Source organism: Carya illinoinensis, chromosome 3 (genome assembly GCF_018687715.1).
Source record: "Carya illinoinensis cultivar Pawnee chromosome 3, C.illinoinensisPawnee_v1, whole genome shotgun sequence".
Taxonomy (NCBI): Eukaryota; Viridiplantae; Streptophyta; class Magnoliopsida; order Fagales; family Juglandaceae; genus Carya; species Carya illinoinensis.
This window is the reverse complement of record NC_056754.1, coordinates 15,644,726-15,664,437: the sequence shown is the minus strand read 5'-3', so window position 1 is coordinate 15,664,437 and position 19,712 is coordinate 15,644,726. Positions and strand designations below refer to the sequence as shown.

At 33.2% G+C, this 19,712-nt stretch overlaps 1 protein-coding gene and 1 pseudogene across 1 annotated transcript; both read left to right on the top strand.

Annotated features, from left to right (window-relative positions):
• Window positions 1–1,402: 1,402 nt before the first annotated feature.
• Window positions 1,403–2,418, top strand: LOC122304547 (annotated as a pseudogene).
• Window positions 2,419–12,338: 9,920 nt separating this feature from the next.
• LOC122303453 (G-type lectin S-receptor-like serine/threonine-protein kinase LECRK3) lies at window positions 12,339–14,982 on the top strand. Its single transcript, XM_043115234.1, has one exon. The coding sequence runs from the start codon at window positions 12,447–12,449 to the stop codon at window positions 14,763–14,765; it is 2,319 nt and encodes a 772-aa protein (XP_042971168.1). The 5' UTR covers window positions 12,339–12,446; the 3' UTR covers window positions 14,766–14,982.
• The last annotated feature ends 4,730 nt before the right edge of the window (window positions 14,983–19,712 follow it).

Sequence of the window (19,712 nt, the reverse complement as noted above, 5' to 3'; positions counted from 1 at the left end):
TGGTTTTTATGTTGGGTCATTTTCTGGAAAAATGGCGGATGTCTTAATGGGAACGTTTTGGGCCAAAATGGGATTTTGTCATGAGTGGAAAATTGTTCGTTTTGGGAAATGATGATTTTTTCTGGTCTCATGCATATGGCATCGTGTTCATGCATTTTGTTATTGCATGAATGTATTTTTATCTTGTGGGTTGGTTTGGATTATTACTTTTACCTGCGGTACTGTTTCTTGGTGCCATAGTTTTTTATGTAGATGAGGATGCTAACTCTGAGGATGCGGTTCTCCTAGAGAAGTGATTGGGGATCACTTTCTCATGTGTTGGGATTTGTATCCTGCTTTTGGTTATTATCTTTTAGTTTATTTATGTTTTCTTTGGATAACTGTAATATTTTTGGTACGCTTGTGTTTAAACGAACTTGCATTTAAACAAATTCTGGTATTTAGTTGATCGACTTAACTTATCCATTGTCTTTGGTTTTACACGTGTTGCATGTGCACACATTTAGCACTTGTTGTTGGGGTGTGTGACCCGTATTGTCATCATCCCGATACCTCAATTTCTGCATGTTCATACGTGGGAGTTGGGGGTGTCATAAGATCAGACCTCCAGGGCATTCTGAAGGACTAGACCTCCATTGAAGACCACCTTCATAGCTACCTAGAGTCGTTGGGGCGCCATCTGGAACCCTACTGCTCGATCTTTGTTCTTGTAGCTTGCGTAGAGTTCACATCGGTAAAGTCGTAGTTGCTGCTGGTGAGGGCTTCCTTTCTCTCTGCTTAGCCAAAGCTTGGTGGGTCTGTCTCTGACCTCACGGGTGACCCTGCTAAATACCTTGGGGGATTTCTGTTGTTGGCTTTGGCAATTTTGATATGTGAGGCTGCGTCAATCTTTCAACCAATCTCAGATTCCCATTGATTAGCAGCCAAGGCAAGTCCAAAATTCACCAGTGGGTGACAGAAACCCATGGCCATGGTGTCCTGGACTCCACTTATCCTCCTTCTCCAGTTGGTCATCCTCTCAGATTGTGAAGGTGAAAAGGGAGGCACTCACTATGCCGTGCCGTTGAGCTCGATCTAAAACAGGAATAATGCCAAGGGATTTCAGGGATGGTAAGACACTCTTAGAGAGTTGGAATGGTCTATAAATGGCGGCATGATGATCATTTTCTCAATGTTTCTGTCCATAGAGGTCTTCGTGTTTCTCTTTTCTAGGGTGTTACAACCCAACCTTGACACTCTCAGAGGGTTTCTTGCTGTCTTTGCTTCCTTGGTCAACTGAATGTAGTTCTTCTCAAGCTTGTTGGTGGAACAGGCATATGTGGGTACACTTTGAGCTGAGATAATGAGGAGTGGCAATAAGAAATTAGCTAGAGGAAACGTTGCACATGAGTTCTTTGATTAAATGCATCAAAAGACCCTCGCTAATTGGAATTCAATAATCTTTGGGTACTTGGAGTTGGAAATTGTCTCAGCAACTTATGGTGGCATTGCCTTTGCTTGTGATGGACAATCGATTATCCCTAAAAATTCGCTAGTAGAATCTTTGACTGGACCTAAAGGGTTTGACATTGTCTACGAAATGGTTCAAGTTGAAACTGTGGCCCAGTTTGGTGAAGTTTTTCTTTTTGTTATGCTAAGCCTGAAATTCTTCCCAATGGAGCTTCGAGTTGTAGGAGTTGTTATTGTTCTAGGGTGCCTGCTACAAATTTAATTTCATATTTAGGTGCTTGTGTGGAATTACAGCCCAGTTGTCAGGTGGTAAATCTTCAGAGGGGATATTTGTTGGCACATTCCTTTTAATGTCTTCAACGACAGTGGACTGTGCTTTGCGCTTACTATTTGCTTTGCTTCCAGTTATGGGAAGGGCTTTTGATGACCTGCAAGGAGTGATGTCCATGACTAAAGTGCAGGTGATGTTAATTACAATTTTAGCTTTTCTATCAATATTATCCTGTACTTGTGCTCCCTGGTTACTTAAACTAACGGTAAGCCTATCATCACAAACCAATGAACTGTATTAATTGGTGTCAATTGCAATATGCTGGCTTGTAGCAAGTATGATGATAAGCTGGGACTAAGTCTAGAATAAGGCTACTCTGCTGCTAGAATGATAATATCAGCCACTGATCTTGATCAACTTACATTACAACAAAGTCAACCCATGCACCATCTTTTTGGGATTCTTTCCTTGCCATCATTGAAATATTAATCCATGTTCAATTTGTCTAGAATCTTGTGGATATAATGCTAGTGTCTATCATTTTGGTATATGGATGGGAAAGAGGTGAACGTAGGAGGATGGAATTTGGCAATAATAATAAGAGTTGTAAAATGGTGCATTCATTACAGTTGGGTATTGTCAGACTGTCGTTGATGAAATTTCGGAGAGATATTTGGTCTCGTGGAAGGTCAAGATAACAGGATATGTGAAGCAAAGGGATATAAAAGGCTAAGAAATTCTTTAACCTGGTTTCAAGAGAGCTATGGTGACTTGGAATACAATGGAAAGTACGTTGAATGCTAGTTATGGGGTAATTGGGCAGAACATTTTGTTGATGAGGTACGAGTGGCCAAAGACTTTACAGGGTTTCATTGAGGCTTGTTGTCTTCACCAAGCTATCATTCTCTGCCTTAGGTTAAGAAAGCCGCTGCCATTCTCCTCTTCCTAGAGAAATTGAAGAAAGGTTATGAGGTCCTTTATATGATAGATGATACAGATCAAAATATTGTGGGTTAGCTCAAGGACTTTGAGGGTAAGAAGCTAGTCTTAGCTACAAAGGAGGAGCCAAAGCATAACTGCACGTTGTGGGCATGCTAATTTTAAGTCCCAAAGAGCAAGCCCTTAGAGTTTTTCTAACAAAAACAGGGATGGAAGATTTTGCAAAATAGAAGGCAAGAAGGCACCCTAGCCATGCTGATTTTTTAAACATTCATCTTCTAGACGAGACTAATAATTCAGTAAACACAATCTTGACACACATGCACAAATCCATCTAGTCCAGAATCAAGTTTACTCTTCAAATAAACAAATTATATACAAGCTCTTGTAAAAAAATAGATCTCCCTTAAAAAAATTATTTTGTATGAGTGGAATCCACCTTATTATAAAGAATTTATATGAAATTTATCTATTTGAGATTTTTACCTAACTTTACTCTTTTTAGGTTGCTTATGTTTAAATTAATTGGGTTAATGCCAGTTCCAAAAGTATAATTATAAAAAATATTTTTATTGATGAATAATGTGTTTTTAAGTTATTAATGAATAATGCTAAACATTACTTTCCTTCTACTTTCATTCTTTATATATAAAATGTGATATTTTTATTATCCTTAAATTATTTTTTATTTTTTAAGAAAGAAAATCTAAAGGTCCTTGGCCCATGGCTTGCAAATGTGGATTCACAGTTCAAAAGTAGGACGGTATCAAAACCAATATTCTAGGTGGTTTCGCTTTTGGTTTATTCAAATAAATAGAGAATGGTGGGACCGAACCTTTGACCGCATATAACTTAATTCCTTTTTTTTTTTTTTTTTTTTTTTTTGGGATGAGTCTTTGTAGAATTGTCGGTTGGAGGGAGATGGATATTGTTGTCCAGATGATTAACACAAGAGGAAGGTGAATTAAGTTGTATTTAAAAATTAATAATTATAAATCAAATACATAATATAAAATATAAACAAAATACGAAGCATCAATAAATATAAAGAGTAAGGGTAAGAGAGAAACAAATTCAGTATGTTAACGAGATTTGGTCCCACTGCCTACGTCCTCTAGGGTTGAGTAGAAATCTGAAAATCCGACTCCGCTCCGGCTCCGACAAGTCAAAGTCGGAGTTTTTTTCTAGTGGAAGGTCGGAGTCGGAGTCGGAATAGGGAGTCGGAGTCCAGGAGGATCCGACTCCGACTCCGCTCCGATCCGACTCCGATCATCCGCCTCCAACTCTGCCTCTGACTCCGACTCCCTATTTCGACTCTAACTCCGCTCCGATCCGACTTCGATCATCCGCCTCCGACTCCGACTCCCTATTCCGACTCCGACTCCGACTCCGCTCCGCTAATGTACATATTTTATAAAAAAAAATGTGTTTTTCTATATAGTAATCATATAAATATAAATATAATAACATGTAATATTAATGTATAAATACTAAAATGCTTAATAACATGTAACATTGTAATACTAATGTATAATATAACATATAACACTAATATATAAATAATAAATTTATAATAGCATGTAATACTAATGTATAAAAATTAAAATTGATTATATAGATTTTATATAACTATATCTTATATAGTAACATCATTAGTTAAATTCAATAATATACTAGCAATTAGCACTAGTTATTAGTTATAAACTTATAGTAAATAAGTTAATAAATATTACTAATTTACTATATACTAATAGACTAATAGTATTAGACTATTAGTATATATACTATTAGTCTATTAGTATATAGTAAATTACTAATATATATAATAGTATACTATTAGTTATATATATTAAATTAATATCTTTAAGTTATTATCTATTAGTAATTTAGTACTAGTGTAGTGTTATCACATATTATTAGTTACTAGTTATTACATCTAGACTATCTAGTTATAAGTTATTAGACTATAGTAAATAAGTTAATAAATATTACTATATATTAATAGACAAATAGTATTAGTATTAGTGTATTACTAATATAATATATATATAATAGTATACTATTAGTTAATATATATTAAATTAATATCTTTTAAGTTATTATCTATTAGTACTAGTGTAACTAGTGTTATTACATATAATTAGTTACTAGTTATTACATCTAGTTATTTAATATTTGTTATAGACTATAGTAAATAAGTTAATAAATATTACTAATTTACTATTATACTATATACTAAATTACTAATAGACTAATAGTATTAGACTATTAGTATATAGTAAATTACTAATATAGTTCAATAGTATACTATTAGTTGCATATATATTAAATATATATCTTTAAGTTATTATCTATTAGTACTAGTGTAACTAGTGTTATAGACATATTATTAGTTACTAGTTATTACATCTAGACTATCTAGTTTAGGTTTTAATTTTGGTTATGTATTTTTAATTTTAGGTTGTAATTTTGGTTATGTAATTTTAATGTGTGTATTTAGTTTTAATTTAGTTTTTAAGTTTGGTTGCACATTTGAATTTAGTTTTATTTTTTATAGTGATGGATTTTGAATTTAGTTTTATTTTCTAATGTGATAATTTTGGTTTGATAAATTAGAAATCTCAAATTATACTTTAAAAAAAATTGATATAGAAACTCAAATCCGATTAGAGTTGCAAATTGTAAAATTGAAATGTTAATTGGGTCAAGGAAAAAAGTCTAAAGAAAAAGCCCAATAAAAAAGCCCAACAAAAAGCCCAACTCCGACTCTGCTCCGACTCCGCTCCGACAAGTCGGAGTCGGAGTCGGAGTCAGAGTTGGAGTCGGAGCGGAGTGGGGTGCAAGCGGAGTCGGAGTCGGAGGTCGGATTCGGCCTCCGACAAAGTCGGAGTCGGAGTCAGAGGAGGCCAAATCCGACTCCGGTTGCATCGGTGCTCAGCCCTAACGTCCTCGCCTCAAGCTACCCTTTGAGGATCCCCAAATTCACTATTCAACCTACTTCAAGTAGAGATAAAAACCTATTACACCTTTGAACAACAACGCGACAAAGGATCTGTGTAGAACACCCTCTACACTTGCAATCACCTTACACGTGGTGATTCAACTATTCCTTGTGTAGAACACTTTCTATACACACCCTTTTAGTGATACAAGAGTTGATAGTGAGTAGGTTATCAGAGAACACTCCTCGATGAGTGAAATAAGAACAATGCAGCGCAAAGTATATATCTCTCAAAATGAACAAGAGTTAAGGCTCAATGCTTAGATAAAAAAAAAATGAAAGTTTTGAATGAATGTTGTATGCTCTTGGTGTTGTAAATGTGAAGCTTTCAAATGATCTATTTATAGGCATATGAGACTTTATATTCAAATTTAAAAAGATTCACATGTCAAATATAACATCATTTACTTCTCATAAAATTCAAATAAAAGTTTCTTCTTTTTTATTTGTCAAAGACAACATCATTCACTTTTCAAAAGTTTCGAACCTAATCTTTTTACTTTTCGCACATGACAAAATGAGTACTAATTACATTTCAAAATTTTCAAATAAAATCATTTACCTTTTACATAAGTCAAAAAGAGGATCAATCACTTTTGAAAATATTCAAATAAAGCATGTATATGTGAAAGATGACAATTAATCATCTTTAATATTTTCAAAATTTTCAAACAAAATCATCTACCTTTTGCATAAGTCAAAAAGAGTATCAATCACTTTTGAAAATATTCAAATAAAGCATACACATGTGAAAGATGACAATCAATCATATTTAATATTTTTAAAATTCAAACCTTTAATCATGTCATGTACATGTGAAAGATGACAATCAATCATCTTTCAAAATTTTCAAATTGAATTTTCAAAATATTCATGCACATGTGGAAAATGTATTTTAATGCTTGATAATAAAATATTAATTTTGAGTCTTAATCATAATTTCAAATTTTTCAAGAGATGTACAAAATTACTCTATGAGTTTTAATGTGAACTTGTTCCTTTCTTGCTCATGCTTGGTTCTTTGATGTGCTTGATTTCATTGTGTAGACAAATTGAGATTGAGACTCCTTTATTCTTTGAATTCATTTGTTATCATTAAAATCAATGTGTAGATATATAATTACACGAAATTTGAAACCTTGGGTTCAACAGAAATATTCATTGTTCTTTTGGAGTCGTTTAGGCCAGATAAGCAACGTAGGATATTGACTGCTCTCCTAGAGCTGTTTAGGCTAGACAAGGACCACAGGGCTACGAAGCTAGCTCTCTTGTCTCTTGTAGAGAGATTCAAATGCACTACAGGGCAATGAGACTGTGAAAATTTTTTAAAAACTTTGGAATTTTATTAAAAGGATCATCATTTTTCATTTGAAACTCACGAGAGAGGGATATTCACGAGAGAAGAAATTCTCACATTGTTTCTTGATCTTGATTTTGTTTATCCATAACAATATTATGGCTGGATGGTTTCCTTCCATTAATGTTCCCTATTTGAATTAGGAACCGTTCGTGCTTAGCCTCCCATTTACTCTCCTACGGATGTTAATCTTATGGTATGAGCAGAAATGCATTTTTCTGGAATGATTAATTATGATGTTGTTGTAGAATCAATATTTCTTAGTACTTAATATGTTGCTTCTGTTACAACCATGTCTCATATGTTATTAGCAAGAATTAATGAGGTCAACCAACTCAATAATCAAATATCTGAGTTGCGTCAGAAGCTATATGTGAAGAATCGTAAGAACAATAAGCTAAAGCATGAGAATAATGAGCTAAAATGGTTTGCAGAATTGTATGCCCATGATCTTCAGCTACATATAGAGGATCTGTAAAGAGAGGGAGCTCAAATACAGGATCAGTAAAGGCGGATATCCTAAGAAGTCCAAATTTTTACAGAGTAGGGGCAAGCCACATTTAGTTTCAATGGCCTAATAAATAACTGTAGGCTATCTGTGTTTGGCGTATCATGTATCAAGATATGTAATTTTATCTTACTTTCATGATTTTCTCTATAAAAAGAGTATTAAGATCATCTTCATTCGTATCACATCTTTTTCATTTTTCTATAATCAGTCTGCATTCTTACGTTGTAATTTCTTTTGCAATGGCTCAGCAATCTTCTCGTGATCAATATATGAGGTATTCTTTATCTCGGTCACCAGTTGTTTCAGCATTAATTGCCATAGGTGTTATAATGCAACACGAAAATGATCTGACTGATAAGTCAGATAATAATGTTATCTATGAGGTTGTGAGTCTCGATACCTGATACTCATAAATCATTGTTGCATGTTCTTGGCAACTACAATCCAGAGCTCGTGAGGTTGACAAACTCAATGAGAAAATTTCTATTCTTTAACGACTTCTTCATAAGTCCAATATGAAGGTAGGAGCAATAAAACAAGAGAATAAGGATTTAAAATCTTTGCTTCATTTTTCTTTTTGATTGCCTACTCTTTTATACAAGGATGACATGCAAATTTTTGAAGAGCAAGATCATTTAAAGAATAAGGCAAAGAGTTTCAAATTTCTATAATTTTGTTTCGAGATAATAAAATAATATTTCACAAATATTTACATTGTGTTTTTATCTTCTGATAGATATTATATGTACTCCCTTCTATTTCTCTTTCAATCATGCACATTTCTTACAAATCTGTAAGATGAATTTAAAATACTAATTGCATTTAAGAAATGGCATTTTAGTACTAATAATTTTATTCGTCTCTCTCTTGAAGCCGAAAAGATTTCTAATTTAGATTTCAAATACTTGCAGTTTTTATGAGTTCTTATAGAGTCTCAATGATATTTAAATCATCTACAAATACTGTAATAAAAGCTAATTCAGATATTTAAAATATATGAAAAAACTAGATTATTCTCACAAATAGTTTGTTCCACATGCATTAGATTGTTTTAGATCACATAAGGATTTTTGAAGTTTGATAAAATAAATACTTCAGGACTATATGCTTCATGCATTTCATATCTAGTTATATATATAAATATACAGTTAATCATGCATACCCAAACTCTCTGTAATTATCAAGCTAATAAAAATGTCAATGTACTTTCATCCACTTTAGTGGCATGTCAATATATGGTTTCTGCGAGAAACCGAGTCGTAATTTATATATCACATTTTTATTTCTTTTGTACAAGTATCCATTAATATTCAACAAGTATCACCCCTTAGGCGTTTGGACTATAGGTCCATATATATCACATTTTACCAGTGATATCAATTTTGAAGGAATTTTTTTTTTTTTTTTTTGCCAATATTTCTACATCAGTATTTTTTGATATTTTCTTGTTTATTTTTCATTATCACTTCTGGTGACATCAAATGAAAATATGTTGTCAACAACAATTCTTATTTCTATCAAAGAATTCTTCCGTATTTACATAATGTATCGAGATCTCATTATTTTAAGTACATTTTTCTCTTCATGAGATAACTCTTTAGGAGATGCTATTTAAGAGGATTATTCTTTAGGAGTCACATCTTCAGGAGATTTTATTCTGGAAGAATCTTCTACATAAAGTTTGGATGGATCTTATAGTTCTTATAGCATGTTTTGTGGGTATAGTCTCTTCAGGAGTACCGATTTCTTTTCTTTGTGCTTTTCTCTTTCAGGATGTTTTATCATTTGTATCAATAGGTCTCCCACGCTTTTAGGCATGTCTTAAGTTCATTTTACTATTAAGTTTCTTAATTGTTCTACATGAACTTTAATCCTTGCTGGGATATTAGTAGCTAGAATATGAGACTTTTTTATCTTCTTGCACCAGTCAATTGATTTACAATGAATGATCATCTAAAATTTCAGTTCACATAAATTTATATGATAATCAAGATAACGTCAAATTATTTCATTTTACTTGTTTTGGTGCTTCAGGCAATTTTTCTACCCTTCATGGTGAGAAGACTTTGTAGTAAAAAAATCTTCTGGTTCTTGAATGGACGTCCATATGAAAATTATTTGACTTATTATAATTAATTTCGGATGATCAATTTAATCATGAAAAGGCATAAAAATATTTTAAATCATAGTACTTCTGACATCACAATATTTGATTCAATAGTTGTATAATATAATTCCAGAGAGAAAGTTGGCAGTTTTTTCAATAGAGATTCTTGGCCCGAAATCATAGAAGTAATATAAAGATATTCATTATTGCCTTCATTGATGGTTTTAACACGATAACCATTACAATGAATATCTTTAAAACTTTGTAAATTTCTTTTAGATTTCGAAGAATATATAGCATCGTCAATACAAAATTATGTTCCTTCTGGTAACATTATATTAGCTCTTCAGAGCCTTCATTCAGGTTAGATTAATCGAATATTGACTTTATTTAAAGTTAAACATTGAAAGTATTTCATATCCTTAATAATTGTCTGTTATGCAAATATATTCTAGACGCAAATCTTCACTAATAGTTTCAAAATTGATCAATGCACCAATAGAATCCATATATGCTTATAAACAAAATTATGTATAAAACATTATTAATGCCAAACAAAGTTTAACAAGACGTATTAAAAAATAACAACTTAAACATAATATGATTACAATTTAGATAATCTTTTGAATCAATGTGGTTAGCAAAATTTGTCTCCCTTTTTCCTTTTTCTTTCGTGGATGCTTGATATAGATTCACCAAATGTTTGAGCGTACAACAGGTAAGTGACCAATGCCCATTCTTACCGCACCTATTTCTTTATAGCCTTATTCTGCAAGCCTTTGTTTTCATCTCATTTTATCATGGTGTGGTTCCACTTCTGGTGACATAAAGCATTTTTCTTTGAGAAGTTTTGAGTATGCATGCTCTTCTTGATTCCAATAGTTTTTTTTTTTCATGTCCATAACCATTGTTTCATTTATCATAAAAGTTAATTCGCTTTACATAACAAGGTAGAATCGGTTGGACGAGATTGTTGATTTTTTTTTTTAATTTTTTAATTTATTTTTTTTATCCCTACCACTTCCATGTCCATAACCATTGTCTCATTTATTATAAAATGAGGTTTAATTCGCTTCACAAAACAAGGTAGAATCGGTTGGACGAGATTGTTGACTTTTCATTAAAAACTCCCTATTTTGTTCAGCCACTAACATACAAGATATTAGTTCAGAATATCTTGAGAACTTTTTCACTCGATATTTCTACTGCAGCAGCACATTTGAAGTATAAATATGTTATATATTTCATTTCAAATATATCGTCTTTAGTGGCTTTTTTTTTTCTCTACACAATTTCAGATGCGTCAATCATAACAAGCTTTTGGGAGGATCATGGTCTTCTGATATACGTATCAATTCTTTAAACTATTCTATAGAATCAATATGTCTTTTATTGTGAGGTACTCAATAAAATTATTGGTTTAGAGCAACTCTTCAGGAATGCTCCATTTCCTTTCTAAGATTCATTCAACAAGATGAATCTTAGCATTAATAATCCATGATGGATAATTGTTGCCATAACTATCAAGGGCAATAAATTTGACGTTTATTAGACTTGGCATGATCTATAGCAAATATATTAAGTATATAATTCTTATGTAAACTATGGGAATAAAAATTCATCACAGATATAACTAGTATGTAAATTATGAGAATATTAATTTATCACAAATAATAATAATTAAGCAGTATAACCAACCATATGCATAATATAATAAAAATTAAGTATAAAAGTAAAAACCTGTAAATGAAAATACTTACTTAATTGTATCTTACCAGAGATCAAAGATTTAATGAATACTACAGCTGTCTAGAGTCCTGTGCTGATAATATATTATAAAATTAAAAAAAAATAGCAAATAATTTAAAGATTACAAAAGAGAAGTAGGAAGGTTAAGATATTGCAATATACTTGGCTCTTCAAGACTGAGAAGAGCTCAGTATCATTCACTTCTATTTCTTTTTCTTGTGTCTTTCAAATAATCTTCAAGACATCCTTTTGTCCTTTTATAGGCAATTCCATGGTAGTTTCGTAACAACCAAGTCACATGTACAATAAATTATCATATGTATAACAAACATAATAAGGTGTATTTTACATAATCATCCACTAAATACATATATTTATAACACTTAGCGGGCAAATTGATCATTGTGGCTCTCAAGGATTGCTGACCTTCATTAGATGTAAGACTTTGACTAACATATCAATGTATTTTCTTCTAGAAAAATTCTTCTTATCATCCTCATACTTCCCGCACCATACTTATTTTAATTTTTTTTTTTTTATAATAAATATGTAGTGTGTGGATGATAAATAAAATAATTTAATTAGTTTAATAAGAATAAAATGAAATAAAAAATAAAAAAATAATAAATAATATTTTAATATATAAAATGTGTGGTGTGGGATGATGTGTATCATTCCTCTTTTCTTCTAAAGACTTGAGTAAGTATTTATTAAGCATTGGGTCTATTTATTCGACTTGAGTAAGGACGGCTTTTTAAAATTTTTTATTGTTAATATCATATTTATTTATTTATTTACTAAAGTAACAATGTCTCATTTTGAATCCGTCAACTGACCTGCGTGCATGAACCCACAAGTTACAACGTAGTCCTCACGATTGTTATGACTTGTCTCGGTAGACTCGTAATAGTGGACGTTGAAATTAGGGGAAACAACCATTTGTAAACTATACTTTAAAAGTTTGTAAGTCTGTAGACTTCACTCGAAAAGCAATTATTCGCAAAGGAAACAAAACAGGAAAGAACGGAGACATTACAAAGGGTGAGAGCTCATTGTCTCCTTATGGATTCTGTGATCGTTCTATTTCTCGTTCTCTCTGCATTTTTTACTGCTTCAGCTCAACAAATGGAGTCCAAAGTAACCCCAGGCTCTTATCTAACACCCGGAATCAACTCTACGTGGTTGTCACGTTCTGGTCTCTTTGCTTTTGGATTCTATAAGCAAGGCAATGGCTACGCTGTTGGTATTTTTCTTGCTGGAATTCCCCAAAAAACTGTTGTCTGGACTGCAAACCGTGACGAACCTCCAGTCTCCAGCAGTGCTACCTTGCGTTTTTCTAGGGATGGCACGCTTGTCCTGCAATCGACACCAGAGCAAACAATCATCATAGCTGATTCTCTTGGGTCTACTTCAGCTGCCATGCTTGATACAGGAAATTTTGTGCTCTATAATTCCGATCAAGAAAAACTGTGGCAGAGTTTTGAGCATCCGACTGATTCCCTTTTACCCGGTCAACGTCTCTTAGCAGGTATGGAGCTGTTTGCTAGTATATCAGAAACTGATCACTCAACAGGTATCTTTCGTCTTAAGATGCAACATGATGGACACCTTGTTCAATACCCGGTGGACACTCCCGACACCGCTGAATATGCTTATTATGCATCTGGGACATTTGGAAGTGGAGATAACGTAACGCTAAACTTTAGTCCTGACGGCCATCTCTACTTGCTTAACGCTACTGGTGCTAACATTAAAAATCTAACCGATGGAGGATATCCTACAAAGGAAACTATTTATCTTATGAGAATTGATGCAGATGGGATATTCCGACTGTACTCGTATGAGTTGAAACAGAATGGAAACTGGTCAGATGTATGGTCATCTTCCAATGATTTGTGTGATCCCAAGGGTCTCTGTGGATTAAACGGGTATTGTGTTTTAAATGACAATAAAGCTCAATGCGTATGTCTTCCAGGGTTCGAGATGGTACACCAGGGGAACTGGACTGCAGGCTGTGAGAAAAGTTTCAATGCAGCAGGTTGCAACAGTAAGAATGAATACAATCCATACACCATGCACGAGCTGGCTAATACCGTTTGGGAAGATATTTCGTATTCTGTTTTGTCATTTCCACTCAAAGAAGATTGCGAACAAGCTTGCTTAGAGGACTGTAACTGTGAAGCTGCTTTATTCAAGGACAGGGAGTGCAGAAAACAAAGGCTCCCATTGAGATACGGGAGAAGGCGGTTGACTGATGATTCAAGCATTGCTTTCATCAAGGTAGGGAAATCGACACCCGCTGATATGCCAAAAGACAACCAGAAAGGCCTTAGACTGGACATTCTAATTATTAGTGCTGTCTTTCTTACTTTTGGAGGTATGATGTTGGTAATTTCTGGAATTGGGTTCTATAAAAATCATTTCTGGTATAGAAAGCTCCCGGTTAATGGAAATGTTGAGCTGGGCGACGATGTTGCTCCGCGATCATTTACTTACCTAGAACTTGAGAAAGCGACCGATGGTTTTAGGGAAGAGGTTGGAAGAGGATCATTTGGCACAGTTTACAAAGGCGCAATATTCAATGGCCAAAAGATTGTGGCAGTCAAGAAGCTAGAGAAAGTGTTGGCTGAAGGGGAAAGAGAATTCCAGACTGAGATGAAAGTGATCGGGAGAACGCATCATAGAAATCTGGTCCGTCTACTCGGGTACTGTCACGGTGGGCCTCATAGGCTTTTGGTATACGAGTACATGAGCAATGGGTCACTCGCAGATATGCTCTTCACACCAAAAAACCAAACTTGTTGGGAAGAAAGAATGGGAATTGCTCGCGACATAGCAAGAGGAATACTTTATCTCCATGAAGAGTGTGAGCGACAAATCATTCACTGTGACATAAAACCCCAGAACATTCTCATGGATGATTATGGGTGTGCAAAAATCTCTGACTTTGGATTGGCAAAGCTGCTGAAACCAGACCAAACCAGAACCTTTACCGGCATTAGAGGGACAAAGGGGTATGTTGCACCGGAGTGGCATCGGAAACTACCCATCACAGTCAAAGCAGATGTTTACAGCTATGGAATTGTGTTGTTGGAGATCATCAGTCGACGAAAGAGTGTGGATTGGAGTCTACCAGAGGATATGGCTGTTCTTGAAGACTGGGCCTACCACTGTTTCGAGGTTGGCGATTTGGATAAATTAGTCGGGCCAGATGATGAGGTTGACAAGAAACAGTTGGAGAGAATGGTTAAATTAGGAATTTGGTGCATTCAGGATGAGCCATCACTCCGGCCATCGATGAAGAAAGTTCTACTTATGCTGGAAGGAACTGTGGATATTCCAACCCCTCCTAGCCCTACTTCTTTTTTTAGTGTGATCTAGTCTAGGGTAGCATTCCACGAACTTTGCCTCGTAGTTTCTACGTCGAAGTGTAGCTTTATCTACAAGTTTTACTTCTAGGTCACATGCACGAGTCTTTTCATTGCTGCATTTTTCCTTTTCGATGTCAATGTCATGTACTGGACGATGCCTCTATGAGTTGTATCAATAAAACTAGGACCTGTTCATCTGACCCGGGTCCACAAAGTTACTATTCTTACCCGACCCGAACGGAAAAATAAGATTAATAATAATAGTAAAGAGAGTTGAGAAAAGTTGTGAAAAGTTTTGAATAGTAGTGAGTAGACATTAAGTGGGTTAGTGGGTCCCATTTAAAATAGTTTGAAATGTTTGGATGTGTGAAATATGTTGAGTTTTTAACTTTTGAATAGAAAGTTAGAAAAGTTGTGGTCCCATCAATAATTAATTGGTTTTATTAATAATGATAGTTAAATAATGATTTTATTTATATGTTGTAATAATAAACATAATTATTATGAGAAATAATTTCCAACACTTTTTAAAATGAATTTTGTAAGTTATATTTTTCAACAAAATTTATTTAATTTAAAATTGATAAAAATTGTAAATGGCTCGTAAATATTCTTTCAATATTCTGATACCCCCATTTTGTTCTAAACTTTAGGTATATATTATGATGACAACAAGCAGGTTGAGTTATAATGATTTTCACATATTTTTCACTCTAAAATTTATTTAATTCAAAATTTCCAATTTATAATAAATATTTTAAATTATAAAAACAAGTGTGCTCTTTTAAAATTTTTGAAAAACGAAATTACATAATTTCAATATCAAGACATGTACTGTGACGGTAGAGAATTAAAAATAAATAAATTTTCTCATGCCCTTCCATTATCAAGAATTGTACCGCAAGCCAAAGAGAGACAGAGAGAGAGATAGAGGGTTGTTGGGCAGCAGTGATGGATAGGTGGATCCCATAAATAGTTCAAATTGAAATGAGGGAATTGAGATGAGTTTATGTGAAAAGAGTCTGAGGTGTTTGTGTGGGAAAAAGTCTTATCCGTACGAAGTCATATGAGAACATTTGAAATGACTCGACACCCCAAACCCAGCCCTAGTCTAGGGTAGCATTCCACGAACTTTGCCTCGTTGTTTCTACGTCGAAGTGTAGCTTTACCTACAAGTTTTACTTCTAGGTCACATGCACGAGTCTTTTCATTGCTGCATTTTTCCTTTTCCATGTCAATGTCATGTACTGGAGGATGCCTCTATGAGTTGTATCAATAAAATTAGGACCTGTTCATCTGACCCGGGTCCACAAGTTACTATTCTTACCCGACCCGAACGGAAAAATAAGATTCTAGAAAAAGGCACTTTCCGATTAATTAATACCCTATTACGAGAATCGAATACACCACTGAAAAATCAGTTCTTCCAACCCAATCCGTTTATTTATTTATTTATTAAAAATAATTTTATGATGATTACGATGATAATATATATAGCTAGCCATTACAAAGCTGCTAGCTGTTGGAAATTTAATTTATCCTTAGAATTAATTAGTTTAGCAAGTCATGACTAGCAATTTTAATGGACTAAATTGAGATATATATCTTTGAGTAATATTATATATAATCACTTTTACGTATTTTTATACATTCTATTAATGTGATTGGCTGCATTAATTTTTTTAATACATAACTAATTAAATAAATAGAATGTATAAAAGAATACGTAAAATTGACTGAACATAAAATTTTTGTTATACAATTTACCAATTCCAAATATCCAAACTTAGAGAAGCACCAAACAATACAACACCCCGCATTCCAAAAAGGCTGCATAATACAATTTACCAATTCCAAGTATCCAAACTTGGAGAAGCACCAAACAATACAACACCCCGCATCCCAAAAAGGCCAGCAGCTAGGAGTGAAGATGACACAATTCACAAACTCATCAGTTATGATCAGAGTAAGATCCTCTCAATTTCACTTAAAGTAGATGTCTCTATTTTAGGGGTGGCAATATGTTATACTACCCGTTAACACAACACGAACACGACACGATAATAGCAGGTTATGGTTTAATTTTAATAGGTTCGAGTCAAAACGGGTTGACCAATTAAGACACGATTGCTTAACTGGTCGATAATAGGTCAATCCGTTATAAACCGTTATAACCCGTTACCGTTATGACACGATAAGAAAGTTAAAATTACAATTATACCCTTATATCTAAAATAAAATTGTTAGAATTTTAATTTCGATATTTTTATTGTTTGAATTGTTATTTTAGACCTATAGTTAGTTTTATAATTTTTATAAATATTGTAATTTTAACATTTATATAAAATTATGTTAAATTTAATCAGGTTAAATGAATTAATTTTGGGCATATTCAACCAATTTATATAAAAAGTTTGAAACGAGTCGTATTGTATCGTGTTAACCTATTTCATAATATTTACTAATGGGTCAAAACGGGTTGACACGACACGACCCGTTATATTAATGGGTTGTGTTAGGGTTTGAGATTTTGACACGATAAGCTTAACGGGTCGGGTTATGATTGACCTATATAGTATAATATACATATTTTAACACGACACGAACACGACCCGTTAACACGATTTGATACCCCTACTCTATTCAACACAAAACATGAGATCTTTGTTTATCTTACTTTCAGTCCAATACTTTTGACAAACACAATAACCAAAATACCATGATGGTCTAACATTTTCATAAAAGTAAAATATTCTACTGTCAACAATAGCATATTCAATAGATAACTATTTTCCGTAACTATAGTTCCTATATATGTAGTGTAATCTTTCGAGGGAATTCTGGTCCTACTACCAAACCCAACTTCATGAAGATCGCCTTCTTTCCAGCAACTGCAGCCACATCAAAAAAGGGTGGAAGTATTAGTTTGATATTGCCACCTCATTTATCCCACATGAACGTATTGGTTGAAGTAATCGAGTCCCACAAAACAGTAGCAGTCAGCAGTAGAAACACAGAACATTTCTAGCATCAAACATGAAGATAACAGGCAGAACATTTACCTGAAAAAATCCATATTTATCTTAAAAAATTATCTAGTTAAAGAAAATACCAAATAAAGTTCTAAATAAAATTGTGAAACACCGTAATTAAGGAACTTCATAATCACCAAATAAGTAATCTTCAATCGACTTGATTCAAATTGTTAATACATTATACATTATACATAAATTGTTAATAGACTAATACTAATAGTCTATTATATTCTTTAATATATAACTATATAGTCTATTAGTCTATTATAATATATATATATATATCAAACCGTTTAAATTATAAGAAGTTGATCATCCTCTCCTTCATAAAATGCAAGTTACAATCATACTTAATAATCTTCCTTCATCTTAGTATCACATTATTACTTTCTTAATACAAAGTGAAAAGGAAATAACAATGATGTTACTCCCAGTATTTTTTATACTGGAAGAATAAATGACGAATAGGAGGAATAGAGAGAATGAGTCATCCAATTTAATGATGGCTCAAGACACATGTTTTGATCTATAGAAAAAGAAGAAGTGAAAATAGTTTAAGAAAATGAAATGGTTCAAAAAGAGGCCGAATAAACCATTCAGTTCAAAAAGGATGAGCATGAACTATAAGAAAAGTATTGCTTATTTGTGACTAGTTATTTTTTGTAGAAATGACACTTTCCTATCAAAAAGAGTCTATTCTCATTATAAATAGTCATTTGCGTCACAAATAACTTGTCATAAATACTTATTTTTCTTATAGTAATACATTACGGAAAAGAAAAAGAGAGTAAGGAAATTGTGATGAAAATTTTACAATTAATGCTCGTCAAACCAACATTAGATTCTTGGTGGATTGATATGCAGCAACAAGATATATTTGCAGGAATAAAGAACTGCTTGCCAAAGTACTCGAAGAAAAAAAAACATGTGAGAATAGAATATACATCGACAACAACACATATTGCTATGTCTTGGGGCAAGGTACGTGATGCAAATTTTATGTAAATGTATTGGGGATGGTATGCTGTTCTTCAATGTTGATAACTTTGCCTAATTTTTCATAAAATCTTCTATTCCCAAAAGAAATATATATATATATATATACACACACACTAAGGCCCATATCAAACACTTCACTGAAGGCCACCTCTTCGAGAAATATTTGTGATGCCTCTATATCCATTTTATTTCTTGCGAAATCAGCTTGTCTGTACTTTGTAAGCACACATGAGGATGCACGCTGTTTTTATTGTTATATTTTTGTATGAACTGTCGTCGTAGCTTGCAAAATACTAGCACAGTGTGACAAATTAAGCATGAAAGACTTTATGAAACTTAACGCTAGGAGCTCTGTCTCCAAATTGATTTCAACCGATTGGAATCCCATCTTACTTGTCATGAAAAGGATTCTAGATTACAGATAAATTAATTGATCATAAAATAGTTCTGCCTTTAAGCAACCTTTTGTGCTCATGCGACCGCAGTAAATTAAGCCTTAATTCATAGAATGGTCGTAAGGCATGAATCTTGTAGCTTGCGTATTAGCTGGAAAAATGTGTGGGAGGATCTTTAAAAAAGATGATAGATACACTTTTCACTCTTAAACTATCAAGAGTACTAGTTTGTTATTCTACATCTCAAACTATCAAGAGTTTATTTTAATTATGAACTTTAATTTAGGTACAAAGTATCATTTTTAATAGTTGTGAAGTCCCCAACAGTTTGAGGGTGGGAAATCATGTACTTTTCCCATAATAAAATTTTTGTCACATAGTACTAATTAATTGCCGTATCCATCAAGAACACCCAAAAGATTTTAGAATGAAAACATAAGAGAACCAAGATATGAGGATCATAATTCATTCTCTTTATGAGGATCATAATACAGAAAATGACTTTGAATAAAAACAGATTTTAGAATA

Bases quoted from the DNA above. Each gene is read 5' to 3' on its own strand.
- LOC122303453 (XM_043115234.1), top strand. From the start codon at position 12,447: ATGGATTCTGTGATCGTTCTATTTCTCGTTCTCTCTGCATTTTTTACT.